The sequence below is a fragment of the Salmo salar genome, chromosome 07 (genome assembly GCF_965601325.2).
Source record: "Salmo salar chromosome 07, fSalSal1, whole genome shotgun sequence".
NCBI lineage: Eukaryota > Metazoa > Chordata > Actinopteri > Salmoniformes > Salmonidae > Salmo > Salmo salar.
Genome location: NC_138297.1, coordinates 7,320,838 through 7,342,792, shown reverse-complemented (window position 1 = coordinate 7,342,792; position 21,955 = coordinate 7,320,838). Strand labels below are relative to the sequence as shown.

At 44.0% G+C, this 21,955-nt stretch overlaps 1 protein-coding gene across 1 annotated transcript in view; it reads left to right on the top strand.

Moving 5' to 3' along the window:
- LOC145850382 (uncharacterized) overlaps positions 1–20,674 on the top strand; it is a 37,455-nt gene extending 16,781 nt beyond the window's left edge. The window contains exons 3-12 of the mRNA XM_082977338.1: positions 47–10,014; positions 10,129–10,190; positions 10,276–10,424; positions 15,411–15,856; positions 16,124–16,188; positions 16,269–16,453; positions 19,130–19,323; positions 19,453–19,514; positions 19,600–19,748; positions 19,986–20,674. Of these exons, the coding sequence (XP_082833464.1) occupies positions 47–10,014; positions 10,129–10,190; positions 10,276–10,424; positions 15,411–15,856; positions 16,124–16,188; positions 16,269–16,453; positions 19,130–19,323; positions 19,453–19,514; positions 19,600–19,748; positions 19,986–20,077 (11,372 nt within the window). The 3' untranslated portion in view covers positions 20,078–20,674. The remainder of the gene's footprint in view (positions 1–46; positions 10,015–10,128; positions 10,191–10,275; positions 10,425–15,410; positions 15,857–16,123; positions 16,189–16,268; positions 16,454–19,129; positions 19,324–19,452; positions 19,515–19,599; positions 19,749–19,985) is intronic.
- Positions 20,675–21,955: the final 1,281 nt, after the last annotated feature.

Genomic DNA, 21,955 nt, shown 5'->3' with positions numbered 1-21,955 from the left:
ATAATTTTAATCAAATACATTTGACTCTGTTTATGTTGAACAATAGTGGTCATTACTATGAATCCTACAAGCGCAACCACTACAACTGTCAATGATGCATCAACAAAAACTGGTGAACCCACTACAACCATAACTGATGCATCGACAAAAACTGGTGAACAACTACAAATGCCACTGATTCACCAAGAACAACTGGTGAACCCACTACAACCATCAATGAGTTATCAAAAACAACTGGTGAACCCATTACAATCGTTTCTGGGTCATCAACAAAAACTGGTGAACCCACTACAACCGTCACAGGTTCAACCAGAGAAACTGGTGAAGCCACTACAACCGATATCGACACATCGACAACAACTGGTGAACCCATTCCAATCGTTTCTTGGTCATCGACAACAACTGGGGAACCCACCACAAACATCACTGGTTCAACCAAAGAAACTGGTGAAGCCACTACAACCGACAACGATACATCAACAACAACTGGTGAAGCCACTACAACCGACAACGATACATCAACAACAACTGGTGAAGCCACTACAACCGACAACGATACATCAACAACAACTGGTGAAGCCACTACAACCGACAACGATACATCAACAACAACTGGTGAACACAATGCAACATTCATTGATGCATCGACAAAAACCGGTGACCCCACTACAACCGTCACTGATTTACCACCAACAACCGGTGACCCCACTACAACTGTCACTAATGCATCAACAACAATTAGTGAAATCACTTCAAAAGTCACTGGTGCATCAAAAACAACTTATGCACCCACTACAACCAACACAGGTGTTGTTATCAAAAACAACTGGTGAACCCACTACAACCATTACTGGTGCATCGACCACAACGGTTACAGCTGTACCCATTACAACCGTAACTGGTGCATTGACAACAAGGATTATAGCTCCACCCACTACAACAGTAAGTGGTGCATTGACAACAACTGCAGAACTCACTTCAACCGTCACTGGTGTGTCAAGAACAACTGATGAACCCACTACATCCGTGACTGTTTCATCAACAAAATCTGGTTTTTCCACTACAACCATCACTGATTCAACAAAAACAACTGGTGAACCCACTACAACCCTCAGTGGTGTGTCGACAATAACTGGTGAACCCACTACAACCCTCACTGGGGTGTCGACAATAATTGGTGTGTCTACAAGTTATGCATCAACAGCTACTGTTACTGCAGCACCAACTACAACTGTCACGGGTGTGTCGACAACAACTGGTGAACCCACTACGACCGTCAATGGTGTGTTGACAATAACTGATGAACCCACTACAACCATGGCTGGTGAGTCAACAACAACTGGTGAACCCACTACAACCAACATTGATGCACCGACAACAACTGGTGAACCCACACCAACATTCAGTGAGTCAACAAAATCAACTGGTGAACCCACTAGACAAGTCACAGGTTCATTAACACAAACTGGTGAACCCACACCAACTAGTGAACCAACAACAATTGTCACAGAAACAACATATACAACAGGTGAACCCAGTACATCCGTGACTGGTGCATCAACAACAGCTGGTGAAGCAACTACGACCGTCACTGGTGTGTCGACAACAACTAGTGAATCTTCTACAACCATCATTGATTCATCGACAACAACTGGTGAACCCACAACAATTGTCACTGAGTCAACAAAAACAACTGTTGAACCCACTACAACCGTGACTGGTGTATCGACAACAACTGATGAACCCACTACATCCGTCACTGTTTCATCAACAAAATCTGTTTTCTCCACTACAACCATCACTGATTCAACAAAAACAACTGGTGAACCCACTACAACCCTCAGTGGTGTGTCGACAATAACTGGTGAACCCACTACAACCCTCACTGTTGTGTCTACAACAGCTGGTGAATCCACCACAACCCTCACTGGGGTGTTGACAATAACTGATGAAACCACTACATCCATGGCTGGTGCATCAACAACAGCTGGTGAAGCCACTACGACCGTCACTGGTGTGTCGACAACAACTATTGATTCCACTACAACCCTCACTGTTGTGTCTACAACACCTGGTGAATCCACCACAACCCTCACTGGGGTGTCGACAATAACTGATGAAACCACTACATCCATGGCTGGTGAGTCAACAACAACTGGTGAACCCACTACAACCATTATTGATGCATCGACAACAGCTGGTGAACCCACTACAACCATCAGTGAGTCAACAAAAACAATTGGTGAACCCAATAGAGCAGTCACTGGTTCATCAACCACAACTGGTGAACCCACTACGACTGTCACTGGTGTGTCGACAACAACTAATGAATCTTCTACAACCATCATTGATGCATCGACAACAACTGGTGAACCCACAACAATTGTCACTGAGTCAACAAAAACAACTGGTGAACCCACTACAACCCTCACTGGGGTGTCGACAATAATTGGTGTGTCTACAAGTTATGCATCAACAGCTAATGTTACTGCAGCACCAACTACAACTGTCACGGGTGTGTCGACAACAACTGGTGAACCCACTACGACCGTCAATGGTGTGTTGACAACAACTGATGAACCCACTACAACCATGGCTGGTGAGTCAACAACAACTGGTGAACCCACTACAACCAACATTGATGCACAGACAACAACTGGTGAACCCACACCAACATTCAGTGAGTCAACAAAATCAACTGGTGAACCCACTAGACAAGTCACAGGTTCATTAACACCAACTGGTGAACCCAGAACAACTGGTGAACCAACAACAATTGTCACAGAAACAACATATACAACAGGTGAACCCAGTACATCCGTGACTGGTGCATCAACAACAGCTGGTGAAGCCACTACGACCGTCACTGGTGTGTCGACAACAACTAATGAATCTTCTACAACCATCATTGATGCATCGACAACAACTGGTGAACCCACAACAATTGTCACTGAGTCAACAAAAACAACTGATGAACCCACTACAACCGTGACTGGTGCATCGACAACAACTGATGAACCCACTACATCCGTCACTGTTTCATCAACAAAATCTGTTTTCTCCACTACAACCATCACTGATTCAACAAAAACAACTGGTGAACCCACTACAACCCTCAGTGGTGTGTCGACAATAACTGGTGAACCCACTACAACCCTCACTGTTGTGTCTACAACAGCTGGTGAATCCACCACAACCCTCACTGGGGTGTCGACAATAACTGATGAAACCACTACATCCATGGCTGGTGAGTCAACAACAACTGGTGAACCCTCTACAACCATCATTGATGCATCGACAACAGCTGGTGAACCCACTACAACCATCAGTGAGTCAACAAAAACAATTGGTGAACCCAATAGAGCAGTCACTGGTTCATCAACCACAACTGGTGAACCCACTACGACTGTCACTGGTGTGTCGACAACAACTAATGAATCTTCTACAACCATCATTGATGCATCGACAACAACTGGTGAACCCACAACAATTGTCACTGAGTCAACAAAAACAACTGATGAACCCACTACGACCCTCAGTGGTGTGTCAACTACAACTAATGAATCTTCTACAACCCTCACTGTTGTGTCTACAACAGCTGGTGAACCCACCACAACCCTCACTGGGGTGTCGACAATAACTGATGAAACCACTACAATCATGGCTGGTGAGTCGACAACAACCGGTGAACCCACAACAATTGTCACTGAGTCAACAAAAACAACTGTTGAACCCACTACAACCGTGACTGGTGCATCGACAACAACTGATGAACCCACTACATCCGTGACTGTTTCATCAACAAAATCTGTTTTCTCCACTACAACCATCACTGATTCAACAAAAACAACTGGTGAACCCACTACAACCCTCAGTGGTGTGTCGACAATAACTGGTGAACCCACTACAACCCTCACTGGGGTGTCTACAACAGCTGGTGAATCCACCACAACCCTCACTGGGGTGTCGACAATAACTGATGAAACCACTACAACCATGGCTGGTGAGTCGACAACAACCGGTGAATCCACAACAATTGTCACTGAGTCAACAAAAACAACTGTTGAACCCACTACGACCGTCACTGGTGTGTCGACAACAACTAATGAATCTTCTACAACCATCATTGATGCATCGACAACAACTGGTGAACCCACAACAATTGTCACTGATTCAACAAAAACAACTGGTGAACCCACTACAACCCTCAGTGGTGTATCGACAATAACTGGTGAACCCACTACAACCCTCACTGGGGTGTCGACAATAATTGGTGTGTCTACAAGTTATGCATCAACAGCTACTGTTACTGCAGCACCAACTACAACTGTCACGGGTGTGTCAACAACAACTGGTGAACCCACTACAACCAACATTGATGCACCGACAACAACTGGTGAACCCACTACAACATTCAGTGAGTCAACAAAATCAACTGGTGAACCCATTAGACAAGTCACAGGTTCATTAACACCAACTGGTGAACCCAGAACAACTGGTGAACCAACAACAATTGTCACAGAAACAACATATACAACAGTTGAACCCAGTACATCCGTGACTGGTGCATCAACAACAGCTGGTGAAGCCACTACGACCGTCACTGGTGTGTCGACAACAACTAGTGATTCCACTACAACCATCACTGAGTCAACAAAAACAACTGATGAACCCACTACGACCCTCAGTGGGGTGTCGACAATAACTGATGAAACCACTACATCCATGGCTGGTGAGTCAACAACAACTGGTGAACCCACTACAACCATCATTGATGCATCGACAACAGCTGGTGAACCCACTACAACCATCAGTGAGTCAACAAAAACAATTGGTGAACCCAATAGAGCAGTCACTGGTTCATCAACCACAACTGGTGAACCCACTACGACTGTCACTGGTGTGTCGACAACAACTAATGAATCTTCTACAACCATCATTGATGCATCGACAACAACTGGTGAACCCACAACAATTGTCACTGAGTCAACAAAAACAACTGATGAACCCACTACAACCGTCACTGGTGTGTCAACTACAACTAATGAATCTTCTACAACCCTCACTGTTGTGTCTACAACAGCTGGTGAACCCACCACAACCCTCACTGGTGTGTCGACAACAACTAATGAATCTTCTACAACCATCATTGATGCATCGACAACAACTGGTGAACCCACTACGACCCTCAGTGGGGTGTCGACAACAACTGGTGAACCCACTACAACTGATACTGGTGCATCGACAACAACTGGTGAACCCACAACAAATGTCACTGAGTCAACAAAAACAACTGATGAACCCACTACAACCGTGACTGGTGCATCGACAACAACTGATGAACCCACTACATCCGTGACTGTTTCATCAACAAAATCTGGTTTCTCCACTACAACCATCACTGATTCAACAAAAACAACTGGTGAACCCACTACAACCCTCAGTGGTGTGTCGACAATAACTGGTGAACCCACTACAACCCTCACTGGGTTGTCGACAATAATTGGTGTGTCTACAAGTTATGCATCAACAGCTAATGTTACTGCAGCACCAACTACAACTGTCACGGGTGTGTCGACAACAACTGGTGAACCCACTACGACCGTCAATAGTGTGTTGACAATAACTGATGAACCCACTACAACCATGGCTGGTGAGTCAACAACAACTGGTGAACCCACTACAACCAACATTGATGCACCGACAACAACTGGTGAACCCACTACAACATTCAGTGAGTCAACAAAATCAACTGGTGAACCCACTAGACAAGTCACAGGTTCATTAACACCAACTGGTGAACCCAGAACAACTGGTGAACCAACAACAATTGTCACAGAAACAACATATACAACAGGTGAACCCAGTACATCCGTGACTGGTGCATCAACAACAGCTGGTGAAGCCACTACGACCGTCACTGGTGTGTCGACAACAACTAATGAATCTTCTACAACCATCATTGATTCATCGACAACAACTGGCGAACCCACAACAATTGTCACTGAGTCAACAAAAACAACTGTTGAACCCACTACAACCGTGACTGGTGCATCGACAACAACTGATGAACCCACTACATCCGTCACTGTTTCATCAACAAAATCTGTTTTCTCCACTACAACCATCACTGATTCAACAAAAACAACTGGTGAACCCACTACAACCCTCAGTGGTGTGTCGACAATAACTGGTGAACCCACTACAACCCTCACTGTTGTGTCTACAACAGCTGGTGAATCCACCACAACCCTCACTGGGGTGTCGACAATAACTGATGAAACCACTACATCCATGGCTGGTGAGTCAACAACAACTGGTGAACCCACTACAACCATCATTGATGCATCGACAACAGCTGGTGAACCCACTACAACCATCAGTGAGTCAACAAAAACAATTGGTGAACCCAATAGAGCAGTCACTGGTTCATCAACCACAACTGGTGAACCCACTACGACTGTCACTGGTGTGTCGACAACAACTAATGAATCTTCTACAACCATCATTGATGCATCGACAACAACTGGTGAACCCACAACAATTGTCACTGAGTCAACAAAAACAACTGATGAACCCACTACGACCCTCAGTGGTGTGTCAACTACAACTAATGAATCTTCTACAACCCTCACTGTTGTGTCTACAACAGCTGGTGAACCCACCACAACCCTCACTGGGGTGTCGACAATAACTGATGAAACCACTACAACCCTCAGTGGTGAGTCAACAATAACTGGTGAACCCACTACAACCCTCACTGGGGTGTCGACAATAATTGGTGTGTCTACAAGTTATGCATCAACAGCTACTGTTACTGCAGCACCAACTACAACTGTCACGGGTGTGTCGACAACAACTGGTGAACCCACTACAACCAACATTGATGCACCGACAACAACTGGTGAACCCACTACAACATTCAGTGAGTCAACAAAATCAACTGGTGAACCCATTAGACAAGTCACAGGTTCATTAACACCAACTGGTGAACCCAGAACAACTGGTGAACCAACAACAATTGTCACAGAAACAACATATACAACAGTTGAACCCAGTACATCCGTGACTGGTGCATCAACAACAGCTGGTGAAGCCACTACGACCGTCACTGGTGTGTCGACAACAACTAGTGATTCCACTACAACCATCACTGAGTCAACAAAAACAACTGATGAACCCACTACGACCCTCAGTGGGGTGTCGACAATAACTGATGAAACCACTACATCCATGGCTGGTGAGTCAACAACAACTGGTGAACCCACTACAACCATCATTGATGCATCGACAACAGCTGGTGAACCCACTACAACCATCAGTGAGTCAACAAAAACAATTGGTGAACCCAATAGAGCAGTCACTGGTTCATCAACCACAACTGGTGAACCCACTACGACTGTCACTGGTGTGTCGACAACAACTAATGAATCTTCTACAACCATCATTGATGCATCGACAACAACTGGTGAACCCACAACAATTGTCACTGAGTCAACAAAAACAACTGATGAACCCACTACAACCGTCACTGGTGTGTCAACTACAACTAATGAATCTTCTACAACCCTCACTGTTGTGTCTACAACAGCTGGTGAACCCACCACAACCCTCACTGGTGTGTCGACAACAACTAATGAATCTTCTACAACCATCATTGATGCATCGACAACAACTGGTGAACCCACTACGACCCTCAGTGGGGTGTCGACAACAACTGGTGAACCCACTACAACTGATACTGGTGCATCGACAACAACTGGTGAACCCACAACAAATGTCACTGAGTCAACAAAAACAACTGATGAACCCACTACAACCGTGACTGGTGCATCGACAACAACTGATGAACCCACTACATCCGTGACTGTTTCATCAACAAAATCTGGTTTCTCCACTACAACCATCACTGATTCAACAAAAACAACTGGTGAACCCACTACAACCCTCAGTGGTGTGTCGACAATAACTGGTGAACCCACTACAACCCTCACTGGGTTGTCGACAATAATTGGTGTGTCTACAAGTTATGCATCAACAGCTAATGTTACTGCAGCACCAACTACAACTGTCACGGGTGTGTCGACAACAACTGGTGAACCCACTACGACCGTCAATAGTGTGTTGACAATAACTGATGAACCCACTACAACCATGGCTGGTGAGTCAACAACAACTGGTGAACCCACTACAACCAACATTGATGCACCGACAACAACTGGTGAACCCACTACAACATTCAGTGAGTCAACAAAATCAACTGGTGAACCCACTAGACAAGTCACAGGTTCATTAACACCAACTGGTGAACCCAGAACAACTGGTGAACCAACAACAATTGTCACAGAAACAACATATACAACAGGTGAACCCAGTACATCCGTGACTGGTGCATCAACAACAGCTGGTGAAGCCACTACGACCGTCACTGGTGTGTCGACAACAACTAATGAATCTTCTACAACCATCATTGATTCATCGACAACAACTGGCGAACCCACAACAATTGTCACTGAGTCAACAAAAACAACTGTTGAACCCACTACAACCGTGACTGGTGCATCGACAACAACTGATGAACCCACTACATCCGTCACTGTTTCATCAACAAAATCTGTTTTCTCCACTACAACCATCACTGATTCAACAAAAACAACTGGTGAACCCACTACAACCCTCAGTGGTGTGTCGACAATAACTGGTGAACCCACTACAACCCTCACTGTTGTGTCTACAACAGCTGGTGAATCCACCACAACCCTCACTGGGGTGTCGACAATAACTGATGAAACCACTACATCCATGGCTGGTGAGTCAACAACAACTGGTGAACCCACTACAACCATCATTGATGCATCGACAACAGCTGGTGAACCCACTACAACCATCAGTGAGTCAACAAAAACAATTGGTGAACCCAATAGAGCAGTCACTGGTTCATCAACCACAACTGGTGAACCCACTACGACTGTCACTGGTGTGTCGACAACAACTAATGAATCTTCTACAACCATCATTGATGCATCGACAACAACTGGTGAACCCACAACAATTGTCACTGAGTCAACAAAAACAACTGATGAACCCACTACGACCCTCAGTGGTGTGTCAACTACAACTAATGAATCTTCTACAACCCTCACTGTTGTGTCTACAACAGCTGGTGAACCCACCACAACCCTCACTGGGGTGTCGACAATAACTGATGAAACCACTACAACCCTCAGTGGTGAGTCAACAACAACCGGTGAACCCACAACAATTGTCACTGAGTCAACAAAAACAACTGTTGAACCCACTACAACCGTGACTGGTGCATCAACAACAGCTGGTGAACCCACTACATCCGTCACTGGTGTGTCGACAACAACTAATGAATCTTCTACAACCATCATTGATGCATCGACAACAACTGGTGAACCCACAACAACTGATACTGGTGCATCGACAACAACTGGTGAACCCACAACAATTGTCACTGAGTCAACAAAAACAACTGATGAACCCACTACAACCGTCACTGGTGCATCGACAACAACTGATGAACCCACTACAACCCTGACTGGTGTGTCGACAATAACTGGTGAAACCACTACAACCATCACTGGTGAATCGATAACAATGGTTACAGCTGTACCCATTACAACCGTAACTGGTGTATTGACGACAACGATTACATCTGCACCCACTGCAACTGTAAGCGTTGCATTGAATAAAACTGGAGAACTCACTTCAACCGTCACTGGTATGTCGACAACAAGTGGTGCATCAACAACTACTGTTACAGCTGCACCCGCTACAACCGTCACTAGTGCATCAAATGCCACCACAACTACAATAGCTACTCCTGTCATCACTACTGCCATCATCACAGCCACGACAACTGCAACTACCGCTGTTGCAATCACTAAGGTGACTGTGGTGTTCCGGTCCAGAGGAGAGACATTTACCTCTGATCTATCAAACCCATCTTCTCAGGCCTTTCAAACCCGAGCCTTACTCATTAAAACTCAGGTGAGCCTCCCAAAACAATGAAGATGTGAATGTCCTAACGAGATGGGTAGAATGCTTTTAATCAACAGGAAGTTGTTTGTTTAAACTTCATCTGTGTCTTGTTTTGCCTTCCAGGTTGAACCTTTCTATCAATCAGCTTTCACCTCTTTCAACAGTTTGACTGTGACAGAATTCAGGTGATTTCCTTGCGTTACATGTTGTGTGTTGATTTAAATTCATCTCACTTTCTATCTAACATGTTATCTCTCATTTCTCTCTCAGCTCTGGATCCATCATCAATACTGTAAATGTAGCATTCAGCTCCCCCTCTGTCCCTAATATCACGGAGATTGGCACTGTTTTGATAAATGCTGCGCAAAACATCACAGCTTTCAACATTGACCCCTCCTCAGTGACAGTCAACAGCGCAGGTAAACACATTTATTTATTCAATTCCATTTGATTATCTTTTATCTACATTTTTTTTTTTATTGGAGTTTCAGAAGTCAATTTGGAACAGTAATTGGTGACATGATTTATTTCAAACGTTGACTTTAAAATATCTTATCAATTAGTCCCCATTAATTGACTGACCTTTTTCTTAAAATAGCTTGTGTAAAAAAATACAAATAAAATTACGTACATTTCAGCTGTGCTTTGTCTGCTCTTGCTCTGTAATACACATTGTTAATAATGTGAGTGTTCTATATCAGAATGCCACAGTTTTTCTCGTTCTAATGCTACTAACCGTGTGTTTGTAGCATCTACAGTGCATTCGGAAAGTATTCAGACCCCTTGAATTTTTACACATTTTGTTACGTTACAGCCTCATTCTAAATGTTTTTTTCTTCGTCATCAATCTACACACAATACCCAATAATGACAATGCAAAAACAGTTTTTTAGACGTTTGCTAATTTATAAAAAATAAAAAACTGAAATAATACATTTACATAATACATTTACATGTACGTTTTCAGACCCTTTACTCTGTACTTTGTTGAAGCACCTTTGGCATTGATTACAGCCTTCGAGTCTTCTTGGGTATGATGATACAAGCTTTGCACATGTGTTTTTGGGGAGTTTTTCCCATTCTTCTGTGCAGATCCTCTCAAGCTCTGTCAGGTTGAATGGGGAGCGGTCCCTGCACAGCTATTTTCATGTCTCTCCAGAGATGTTCAAAAGGTTCAAGTCAGGGCTCTGGCTTGGCCACTCAAGAGACTTTCCCGATGCCACTCCTGCGTTGTCTTGACTGTGTGCTCAGGGTCATTGTCCTGTTGAAAGGTGAACATTCACCCCAGTCTGAGGTCCTGAGCGCTCTGGAGCAGGTTTTCATCAAGGATCTCTCTGTACTTTGCTCCTTTCATCTTTCCCTCGATCCTGACTAGTCTCCCAGTCCATGTCGCTGAACAAAATTCCCACAGAATGATGCTGCCACCACCATGCTTCACTGTAGGGATGATACCGGGTTTCCTCCAGATGTGACGCTTGGCATTCAATCCAAAGAGTAAAATCTTGGTTTCATCAGACCAGAGAACCTTTGTTTCTCATGGTCTGAGATTTCTTTAAGTGCCTTTTGGCAAACTCCAAGCGGGCTGTCATGTGCCTTTTACTGAGGAGTGGCTTCTGTCTGGCCACTCTACCATAAAAGCCTGATTGGTGGAGTGCTGCAGAGATGGATGTCCTTCTGTTCCGAACTTGTTCCATTTAAAGATGATGGAGGCCATTGTGTTCCTGGGGACCTTAAATGCTGCAGACATTATTGGTACCCTAGCCCAGATCTGTGCCTCGACACAATTCTGTCTCGCAGCTCTACGGACAATTCCTTCCACCTCATGGCTTGATTTTTCCTCTGATGTGCACTGTCAACTGTGGGACCTTATATAGACAGGTGTGTGACCTTCCAAATCATTGAATTTACCACAGATGGATTTCAATCAGGTTGTAGAAATATAGGTAGGTAGGGCAAAAGTACAGGATGGCAGGCAGGATCAGGTCAGGCAGAGGTTAGTAATCCAGATAGGTGGGGCAAAGGTACAGGACGGCAGGCAGGCTCAGGGTCAGGGCAGGCAGGAATGATCAAAACCGGGAAACTAGAAAACAGCAAAGACAGGAGCAAGTGAAAACGATGTTAGGTTTGAACAAATGAAACGAACTGTCAACAGACGAACAGAGAACACAGGTATAAATACACAGGGTATAATGGGGATGATGGGCGACACCTGGAGGGGGGTGGAGACAATCACACCTGGAGACAATCACCTGAGCGCATTCCTGGCTGACCGTTGTGCCGGCATAGGAACTCAGAGATGAGGTCTGAGTCCAGGATGTCCCTCGCAGGGACCCAGCACCTCTCCTCTGTACCTTAACCCTCTCAGTCAACCAGGTACTGGAATCCCGTGCCCTGAGGTCAAACCTCACCGTGTAAACTGGTTGGCCGTTGATGAGCCCAGGGAAGAGGGGAAGGCCTGGAAACAAGAGACAAAGGGCTGTGAGACATGTTTGATCTTAGACACATGAAAGGTGGGATGAATACAAAGGGTATGGGGCAACAGAAGGTGGACAGCAGAAGGGCTAATGATCTTGGAGATGGGGAAAGGGCCAATAAACCGGAGGGACAGTTTGCGAAACAACACCCAAAGGGGCAGATGCCAAGTGGACAACCATAGGGTCATCTCCACATCTTGGTTGGCTCGCTCCGACTGGCCATTGGACTGGGGGTGGAACCAGGAGGACAGACAGGTCGATGACCCAATGAGCATGCAGAACGCCTTCCAGAACTGGGATGAGAACTGAGGATCCTGGTCGGAGACCATGTCCACCGGGAGTCAATGGATCCAGAAGATGTGCTGCACCATAAGCTGGGCCGTCTCCTTGGCTGAGGGTAGTTTAGGGAGAGGAATGTATTGGAAAACCGGTTGAAAACAGTCAGGATGGCAGTGTTGCCCTCAGACGGTGGGAGACCCGAGACGAAATCCAGGGATATATATGGGACCAGGGACGGTGAGGGACAAGCAGTGGTTGAAAAAGACCAGCCGGAGGTTGCCGGGGAGTCTTGTTCTGTGCACAGACCGTGCAGGCGGCGACAAACGCGGTGATATCAGGAACCATTTTAGGTCACCAAAAGCATTGTCACATGAAGGCCAGGGTCTGATGGGAGCCCGAAGGACAGGCAAACCTGAAGGAATGGGCCCACTCCAGGACCGTGGAGCGGACAGCATCAGGCACAAACATCCGGTTATCTGGGCCCCCTCCAGGGTTCGGCTGGGACCGCTGCGCCTCCGGGAACCTGTTTCCCTATACCCCAGCTTAGTGCCGTCTCCAGGCACAAGGTGGGAAGGATGGTCTCGGGCTCTGGGGTGGTAACAGTGGGACTATAACAGTGATTGAGGTGGATTGAGATGGTGAGGAGATACTCCAGGTTTTTGTAGTAGGTCTACACAATGAACGGATGTTCTGCCCATTCCAGCCAGTGCCTCCATTCCTCCAATGCCATCTTCACGCTCCTGATTCTCCACATCATAGTTCCTCTCCGTGGAGTTGAGACGGTGGGAGAAAAAGGCACAAGGATGCAGCTTAAGGTCCAGGGCAGAATGTTGGGACAGGACAGCCCCCACTCTGACATTCGAAGCATCGACCTCCACCACGAACTGATGGGAAGGGTCAGGATGAACCAAGATAGGAGCAGTGGTGAAGCGGTGTTTGAGGTCCCGAAACAGCCGGTCAGCGGCAGAGGACCACGTGAACGCAACCTCGGTGGAGGTGAGTGCAGACAGGGGGAACCCAGGATGCTGTAACCCCAGATAAAGCTGCAATAAAAGTTAGCAAACCCCAGGAAACGTTGCAGCTGCACCCTGGACGTAGGCTGGAGCCAATCCACCACTACTGAAGAGATGAAGAAACCCAGAAAGTGGATGGTGGAGAGATGGAACTCACACTTCTCCGCCTTCACAAACAGCTGATTCTCCAGACGGCGTTGAAGAACCTGTCATACATGGAGCATGTGGTCTTGGGGGGAGCAGGAAAAGAAGAGGATGTCATCAATGTGGATGAAGATGAACTGGTTCAACATGACACAGAGAACATCATTTACCAGAGCCTGGAACACAGCAGGGGCGTTGGTGAGGCCAAAATGGATGAAAAGATACTTGTAGTGGCTGCTGGCCGTGTTGAAGGCGGTCTTCCAATTGTCCCCCTCTCGTATCAGCACCATGTGGTAGGTGTTTCCGTAGATCCAGCTTGGAAAAAACAGTGGCTCCCTGGAGCGGCACAAAGGCAGAGGAAATGAGTGGAAGCAGGTAACGGTTCTTCGCAGTAACGTCTTTGAGTCCCCGGAAGTCAATGCACGGGCGCAGGGTCTTGTCCTTTTTCTCCACAAAGAAGAACCCGGTGCCGGCAGGAGAGGAAGAGGGATGGATAAATCCTGCAGCTAGGGAGTCTCCAATGTAGGAGAGCCAAGGCCCGGGCCTTGCTGAACACCTGGAGGTCCTGGTACTCCACAGGAATGACGAAAGGTGTGAGGCAACTTCCCAGCCTCCAGGAAGGCTTCCCGGGGCAGGTTGCGCTGACTTCAGACAATGGGCATGGCAGAACGGACTCCAGCCCATGATGGCACCAGTAGACCAGTTGAACGCCTGTCCTCAACAGGTTTAAAGGGCAAGAGGATACAAAATGACCAAGAGTCCTGCAATACAGGCAACTCTTCGTGTTGATTCAGTATTGACATTCCGCTGGCGACATTGCTCCAGCAAAATGTCCAATGCCCGGTCATGGCGTTCAGCCAACATTTGGACGCCCTCCATAAGGCCATGAAGCAATTCCTCGTTCCTACCTATGGTGGCTCCTTGGGAGAAGATGGCGTTGAGAAGCTGGCCCGGATCTGCTGGGTCAGTCGTGGCCAGTTCGTACTAACACGTTTCAGGTAAGGCCCAGATGCAGACAACATTGAAGTAACAACAGTGTATTAATCCAACAGGGGCAGGCAAGAGACAGGTCAAGGGCAGGCAGGGGTCAATATCCAGATAGGTAGAGCAAATGTACAGGATGGCAGGCAGGCTCAGGGCAGGCAGGAATTCAAAGGGGTCTCGGAATTTCCAAATGTACTTTATACAATAGAAAGGGTTTTCAGTTGAAGTAGTTCATGTGAAATGTTGCAGGAAGCCTGTTTACAGGCTGCAGGATGTACATTAAATAACAGCCCAACATATGATGATTTAGATGTCAATATAAGAGCATCATATTATACTCCCATCTACGTGAAATGAATTGAATAAAGTGTTGAACTTCTTCTGTCCCATTTCTTGGTCTTAAACTAGCCACTGACAAAACTTTAGCTAGCTACTGTATTACGATGACTGTGTTATACTGCCACACAGCCTTAAAGAGATGTGTAAATGTCAATTTTCTTTTTGAACTTAGCTGCTCCTGCAACAAGTACTGTTCCTCCTACAACTTCTGTTACAACCACTGTGGCTGGTATGACCACCACAACAACTGGAGAACCTGTCACTGTACCGGCTACCGTTCCTACAACTAGGCCCACAACTACAACCACTACATACGTGGCCCCCACAACTACAGTGTCAAGGACAACATCACCACTGTCAACAACTACCAGCACAGCTCCAACTACCACAACAACCAACGCACCAACCACTACTACGACACCTGCTACTACTACTAGTACAACCACTACTACAACACCTACTACTACTAGTACAACAACAACTACAACTAAAACAACAACTGCACATCTCCAACCTGCTCCACTGGTGTCTTTCGTCATACAACAAGTGTTTGTAGATGCTTTAAATGACCCTCAAAGTACAGAATTCCAAGAACTTGCAGTGACTATTGCTGCAGTGGTAAGTCCTAGAAATTCAGAGTTTGTTTTTATTGGGTGTATGACCATCAATAATGTATGGCGATTGTTGTAAAATCTATATTTTAAAGTACATATTTTATTTGTTCTAATCAGGTGACAATTATTCTCCATCACTACAGATCTATTTATATTCCCCAATGTCTATCTTATATAACTTGGGCTTAGCTATGTGGATTGGAACATATAGAAATGCTTTTGTTTGTGTTAAATCATTAAAATGTTCTCCTGTTTGTACCATTGCTTACAGTTTGATGTGATCTACAAAACAAAATATGGGATCCTTTTCATCCGGACAATTGTTATTGGATTCACGTAATATTCCATTATATTCTATTCTATTCTTTTAACCTTTGGCATGCCACTGTTCATGACCTTTTATGACCTTTTTGCAGACCTATTTTCCATTCTCGTATGGATGCAGAAACACAGGCGGAGGTCCAGCTAGTGTTCAATGAGACCTCCACTCAATCTGTCCCTGAGGTTACTGACATTAGCAATACACTGAAAGAGGCTGTGACCAATCCAAACATTACCTTTGGCAACCTCTCTGTGGATGTTACCACCATCATTGTTAAAGGTGAGTAAACCCAGATGGGTGAACGAAAACGATCTATACACAGCAATTTCTCCAGTGTTGAATAAAATCTGAGTGTTACATTTAATGCTTACATATGTACATGTAGTTCAACTAATAATGTAACTACATTTTGCAGTAGCTTGGTGGTAGTTGCACTGAATTCATATCTAACTAGTGTTTTCAGTAGTTAATTACATTTCTTACCATTTAGTGTTGTAGTTAACTACTGGAACTACACTACTTTCTTTTGACAAATGTGTGTGTGTGTGTGTGGGGGGGGGGGTCCAAACGTCCAAAAAAACTATGTGTAAAAAGAAAAGTAACCCTCAGTCAATCGAAGTGTAGCCAGAACCCTACTCCAGGTTAGGGTTAGGGCCCAGGTACCTGAGAGGATGGAACTGCTGCAGCAAGTTAACAATTCTTTGATTTATTTTCTATACAAGACAACAAATAAGCAGTACAAGCAGTACCTAGGGGGAGGAACCACACCAAAAAAGTATAAATATTTTAAAGAATAAATGAAGAGAAGAATCAAGAAAGCAAACACAGAACAGACAGTGTGCATATGTACACATACATACGGATGAAGGAACTTAATTTGAGCCACTTTGCTACAGCAGGAAAATAATCCTGCAGCAACAAGAGATGTGAAATATTACGTGGCGTATAATTAGTCAACATTGTTTGTAGGGGTTAATACATCTTTCATTGAGGCAAATCAAGTTTGACATTTTAAAGTGGAAATTAAAAACTGTAGAAGCCTTTTTGAAACTTAAATACACTACATGTTTGCATTTCCTGCAGTCTCTGAAAATTCTTAGCAACAAAAGAGTGATTGAATATTCTACTTCTATATACACATACACATAATGAACAAACATAGAAACCATAGCCTATAATAGCAGCCAAACATTCGAAAGAAAATGATCCTAGATCAGATTTTGGGAGTACGTTATAGCCTTGGACCAGCATCTCAATGCTAGCTCCAATAATTTTGGTGGTTGATCTCTCTAATTTATATATAGTGCCTTCGGAAAGTATTCAGACCCCTTGACTTTATCCACATTTTGTTAAGTTACAGCCTAATTCTAAAATGGATTGAAAAAATAAAATCCTCAGCAACCTACACACAATACCGCGTAATGACAAAGTGAAAACAGTTTGACATTTTTGCAAATGTATTAAAATTAAAAAACAGAAATACCTTGTTTACATAAGTATTCAGCCCTTTGTTATGAGACTCGAAATTGTGCTCATGTGTATCCTGTTTCCATTGACAGCCTTGATATATTTGTACAACTTTATTGGTGTCCACCTGTTTTAAATTCAATTGATTGGACATGATTTGGAAAGGCACACATCTGTCTATATCAGGTTCCACAGTTGACAGTGCTTGTCAGAGCAAAAATCAAGCCATGAGGTCAAAAGAATTGTCCGTAGAGCTCCGAGATAGGATTGTGTCGAGGCACAAATCACAGACCATTTCTGCAGCATTGAAGTTCCAGAATAACACAGTAGCCTCCATCATTCTTAAAGTTTGGAACCACCAAGACTCTTCCTAGAGCTAGCTCCCCTGCCAAACTGAGCAGTCAGGGGGGAGAAAGGCCTTGGTCAGGGACCAAGAACCCGATGGTTACTCTGGCAGAGCTCCAGAGTTCCTCTGTGGAGATGGGAGAACCTTCCAGAAGGACAACCATCTCTGCAGCACTCCACCAATCAGGCCTTTGTGGTAGAGTGGCCAGACGGAAGCCACTCCTCAGTAAAAGGCACATGACAGCCCACTTGGAGTTTGCCAAAAGGCACCTGAAGACTCTCAGACCATGTGAAACAAGATTCTCTGGTCTGATGAAACCAAGATTGAACTCTTTTGCCTGAATGCGAAGCGTCACGTCTGGAGAAAACCTCGCACCATCCCTACGGTGAAACACGGTGGTGGCAGCATCATGTTGTGCGTGTGTTTTTCAGAGGCAGGGACTGGGAGACTAGTCAGGATCAAGACAAAGATGAACAGAGCAAAGTACAGAGAGATCCTTGATGAAAACTTGCTCCAGAGCGCTCAGGATCTCAGACTGGGCCGAAGGTTCACCTTCCAACAGGACAACGACCATAAGCACACAGACAAGATACCGCAGGACTGGGTTCGCAACAAATCTATGAAAGTCCTTGAGTGCCCCAGCCAGAGCCCGGACTTGAACCCGATCGAACATCTCTGAAAAGACCTGAACATAGCTGTGCACTAACTCTCCCCATTGAACCTGACAGAGCTTGAGAGGTTCTGCAGAGAAGAATAGGAGAAACTCCCCAAATATAGGTGTGCCAAGGTTGTAGCGTCATACCTAAGAAGACTCAAGGCTGTAATCGCAGTAAAAGGTGCTTGAACAAAGTACTGAGTACAGGGCCTAAAAACGTAGGTAAATGTGATATTTCATTTTTAAATGTTATTATAAATTAGCAAAAAATTCAAAATATTTTTTTTTTGCTTTGTCATTATGGGGTATTGTGTGTAGATTGATGATGGAAATAAATAATTTAATCAGTTTTAGAATAATGTAACAACATTTGTAAAAAGTCAAGGGGTCTGAATTCTTTCCAAAGGTACTGTACGTATATAGACTTGTAGAGCATAGACAAACCATTAGCTTGTACAGTAACTTTTCTGCTCTTTTGTCTTCAAAGCACCCACCACAAATGCAACGGTTACTCCTGTCATCACTACTTCCATCATCACAACTACAACAACTGCAACTACCGCTGTGGCACTCACTAAGGTGCCTGTGGTGTTCCGGTCCAGAGGAGAGACATTTACCTCTGATCTATCAAACCCATCTTCTCAGGCCTTTCAAAGCCGAGCATTACTGATTAAAACTCAGGTGAGCCTCCCAAAACAATGAAGATGTGAATGTACTAACGAGAGGGGTAGAATACAGTCACATAGTCAGCTTTTAATCAACAGGAAGTTGTTTGTTTTAACTTCATCTGTTTCTTGTTTTGCCTTCCAGCTTGAACCTTTCTATCGATCAGCTTTCACCTCTTTCAACAGTTTGACTGTGACAGAATTCAGGTGATTTCTTTTGCATTACATGTTGTATGTTCATTTAAATTGATCTCACTTTCTATCTAACATGTTATCTCTCATTTGTTCCCAGCTCTGGATCCATCATTGATACTATGAATTTAGCATTCAGCTCCTCCTCCGTCCCAAATTCCAAGGAGATTGGCACTGTTTTGATAAATGCTGCCCAAAACATCACAGCTTTCAACATTGACCCCTCCTCAGTGACAGTCAACGGCACAGGTAAACACATTTATTTATTTCATTGTATTCTATTATCAGTTAAATAAATATTTTGTCTGACATATGTTTTGTTCACCATTGTATCATATGCCATTATCTCTACATTAATCAATAATTTATCAGTTGCGTTCCAGTTGTATTTAGCAAATCAGCTGTCTAACTAATCACATTACAGGGCAAAAAACACTCATCCTATTTTCATTTTGATCATGTTTCCTTTTTCTCTTTCCATCCCAGCTGTGACCTCAAGTGGAGTAAGCAGCAAGACCAGTCTCTTCACAGCATTCTTTCTGGTGGTTCTGTCTCTGCTACTGTCAAGTCAGCATTAGTCTCAGTGGTAACGCCCACTTGGTAGTCATATTTTCACTTTGAGAACTTCCCACACATTCCAACCCCTACATAAATTCCACCCATGATTGGAATAGTCTCCAAAAATGAAAGTAAGTCTTGTAAGCTGACATAAGATACAGTCTATGTGGCAGTTGAACACAACAATGTGATATAATTATTGCCTATTCAATCAAAATGTGTAAGTGCATGGGTTTCCATCATAAGTCAATGTTATTTCTATGCAATGACAAAGCATGTTTGATTTAATATGCACTTAAGGTTATTTTTGATTCACTCTGTTGCTGATATTAACTAAAACGTTGATTCACTCTGTTGCTGATATGAACAAAAACATTTAATCACTCTGTCGCTGATATGAACAAAACATTTATTCACTCTGTTACTGATATGAACTAATGAGAGAAATATTTTATTTTATATTTTGACTTAACCTGTGAAACCTGGATAACTGATTTAAATAAGGCCCTTTGGAGCAAAATGTTCAACAATTTAATCGATTATCAATGTAGTCTTCATCATGTATTGTCATCATCTGTTATTCCATAAAAATGTAATTCTGTTTTCAATGGTCCTGATCAGAGGTGTGGACTCTAGTCACTTGACTTGGACTCGAGTCAGACTCGAGTCACAAATATGATGACTTGCAACTCGACTTTGACTTTAACACCAATGACTCGTGACTTGACTTGGACTTGAGCCTTATGACTCGACCTGACTTGATACCCTCCCCGAGCCAAAATATTAAAAATTATGCTATTAAAAAAAAGTGTGCAGTGCATCAACTCTTCATTTAACGGATTACAGTTTGAAATCGGACAGCAGCCCATCAAATTGCGCGTGGCAGTGCAGAGGAACGTCTGCGGGTGAATTCAGATGGAGCACTTGGAACGATGATACCCCAAATTATTATTTTCGTATATAAAGACGACGCTGTATCAACAAAAAACGGATTGCAACATGCGGGAAGAAAATTACAGACGGAGGCGCAACAATTTCCAACTTTGTTTGACATTTGAAGCTGCACAAAGAATGGTAAGTCGTGGCTAACATAGCCGACAGCTATGGTAACCATAGCTGGTAATGGTAACCAGTTTATAATAGCAATAAGGCCCCTTAGGGTTTGTGGTATATGGCCAATATAGCACGGCTAAGGGCTGTATTCAGGCACTCCACGTTGCGTTGTGCATAGAAACAGCCCTTAGCCGTGGTATATTGGCCTAATGTTTACATATTTTGCATTACACATCACATATGTATAAACTGTATTCTATCCTACTCTATCTTAGTTTATGTCGCTCTGACACTGCTCGTGCAAACACTTATATATTCTTAATTCCATTCCTTTAGATTATGTGTATTGTTAGATATTACTTGTTAGATATTACTGCACTGTTGGATCTAGAAACACAAGCATTTTGCTACAAAACCACAATAACATCTGCTAAACACATGTATGCGACAAATAACATTTGATTTGAAATACCACACCCCATCATGCCTTATTGCTTAACCGTGCATCAGCATATATTTTCAAAACAAAAACAAATATTGTATCCTGTGAGCTCAATTGTAAAATTCTTAAATTATAGAATGAAAGAGGGGTATAAATAAATCAATTATGATCAGAATAAAAAAAGTATTTAATAAAGTTGTGTCATTGAGCAGGAGTTTTACTGTGTATTATCTTACCCACATACTGTCAAATCAATCGAAGAAAGATTTCAAGGACAGAGAACCTGTTTTGATGGATCAGCTTATGCTGTCCCATAGGTCCGAACCCCCCACCCCCCAGTTATAATCCAGGGTGATTATAGGATACCATAACATCATACCACAGGGTCAAACTCCAGTTCTCA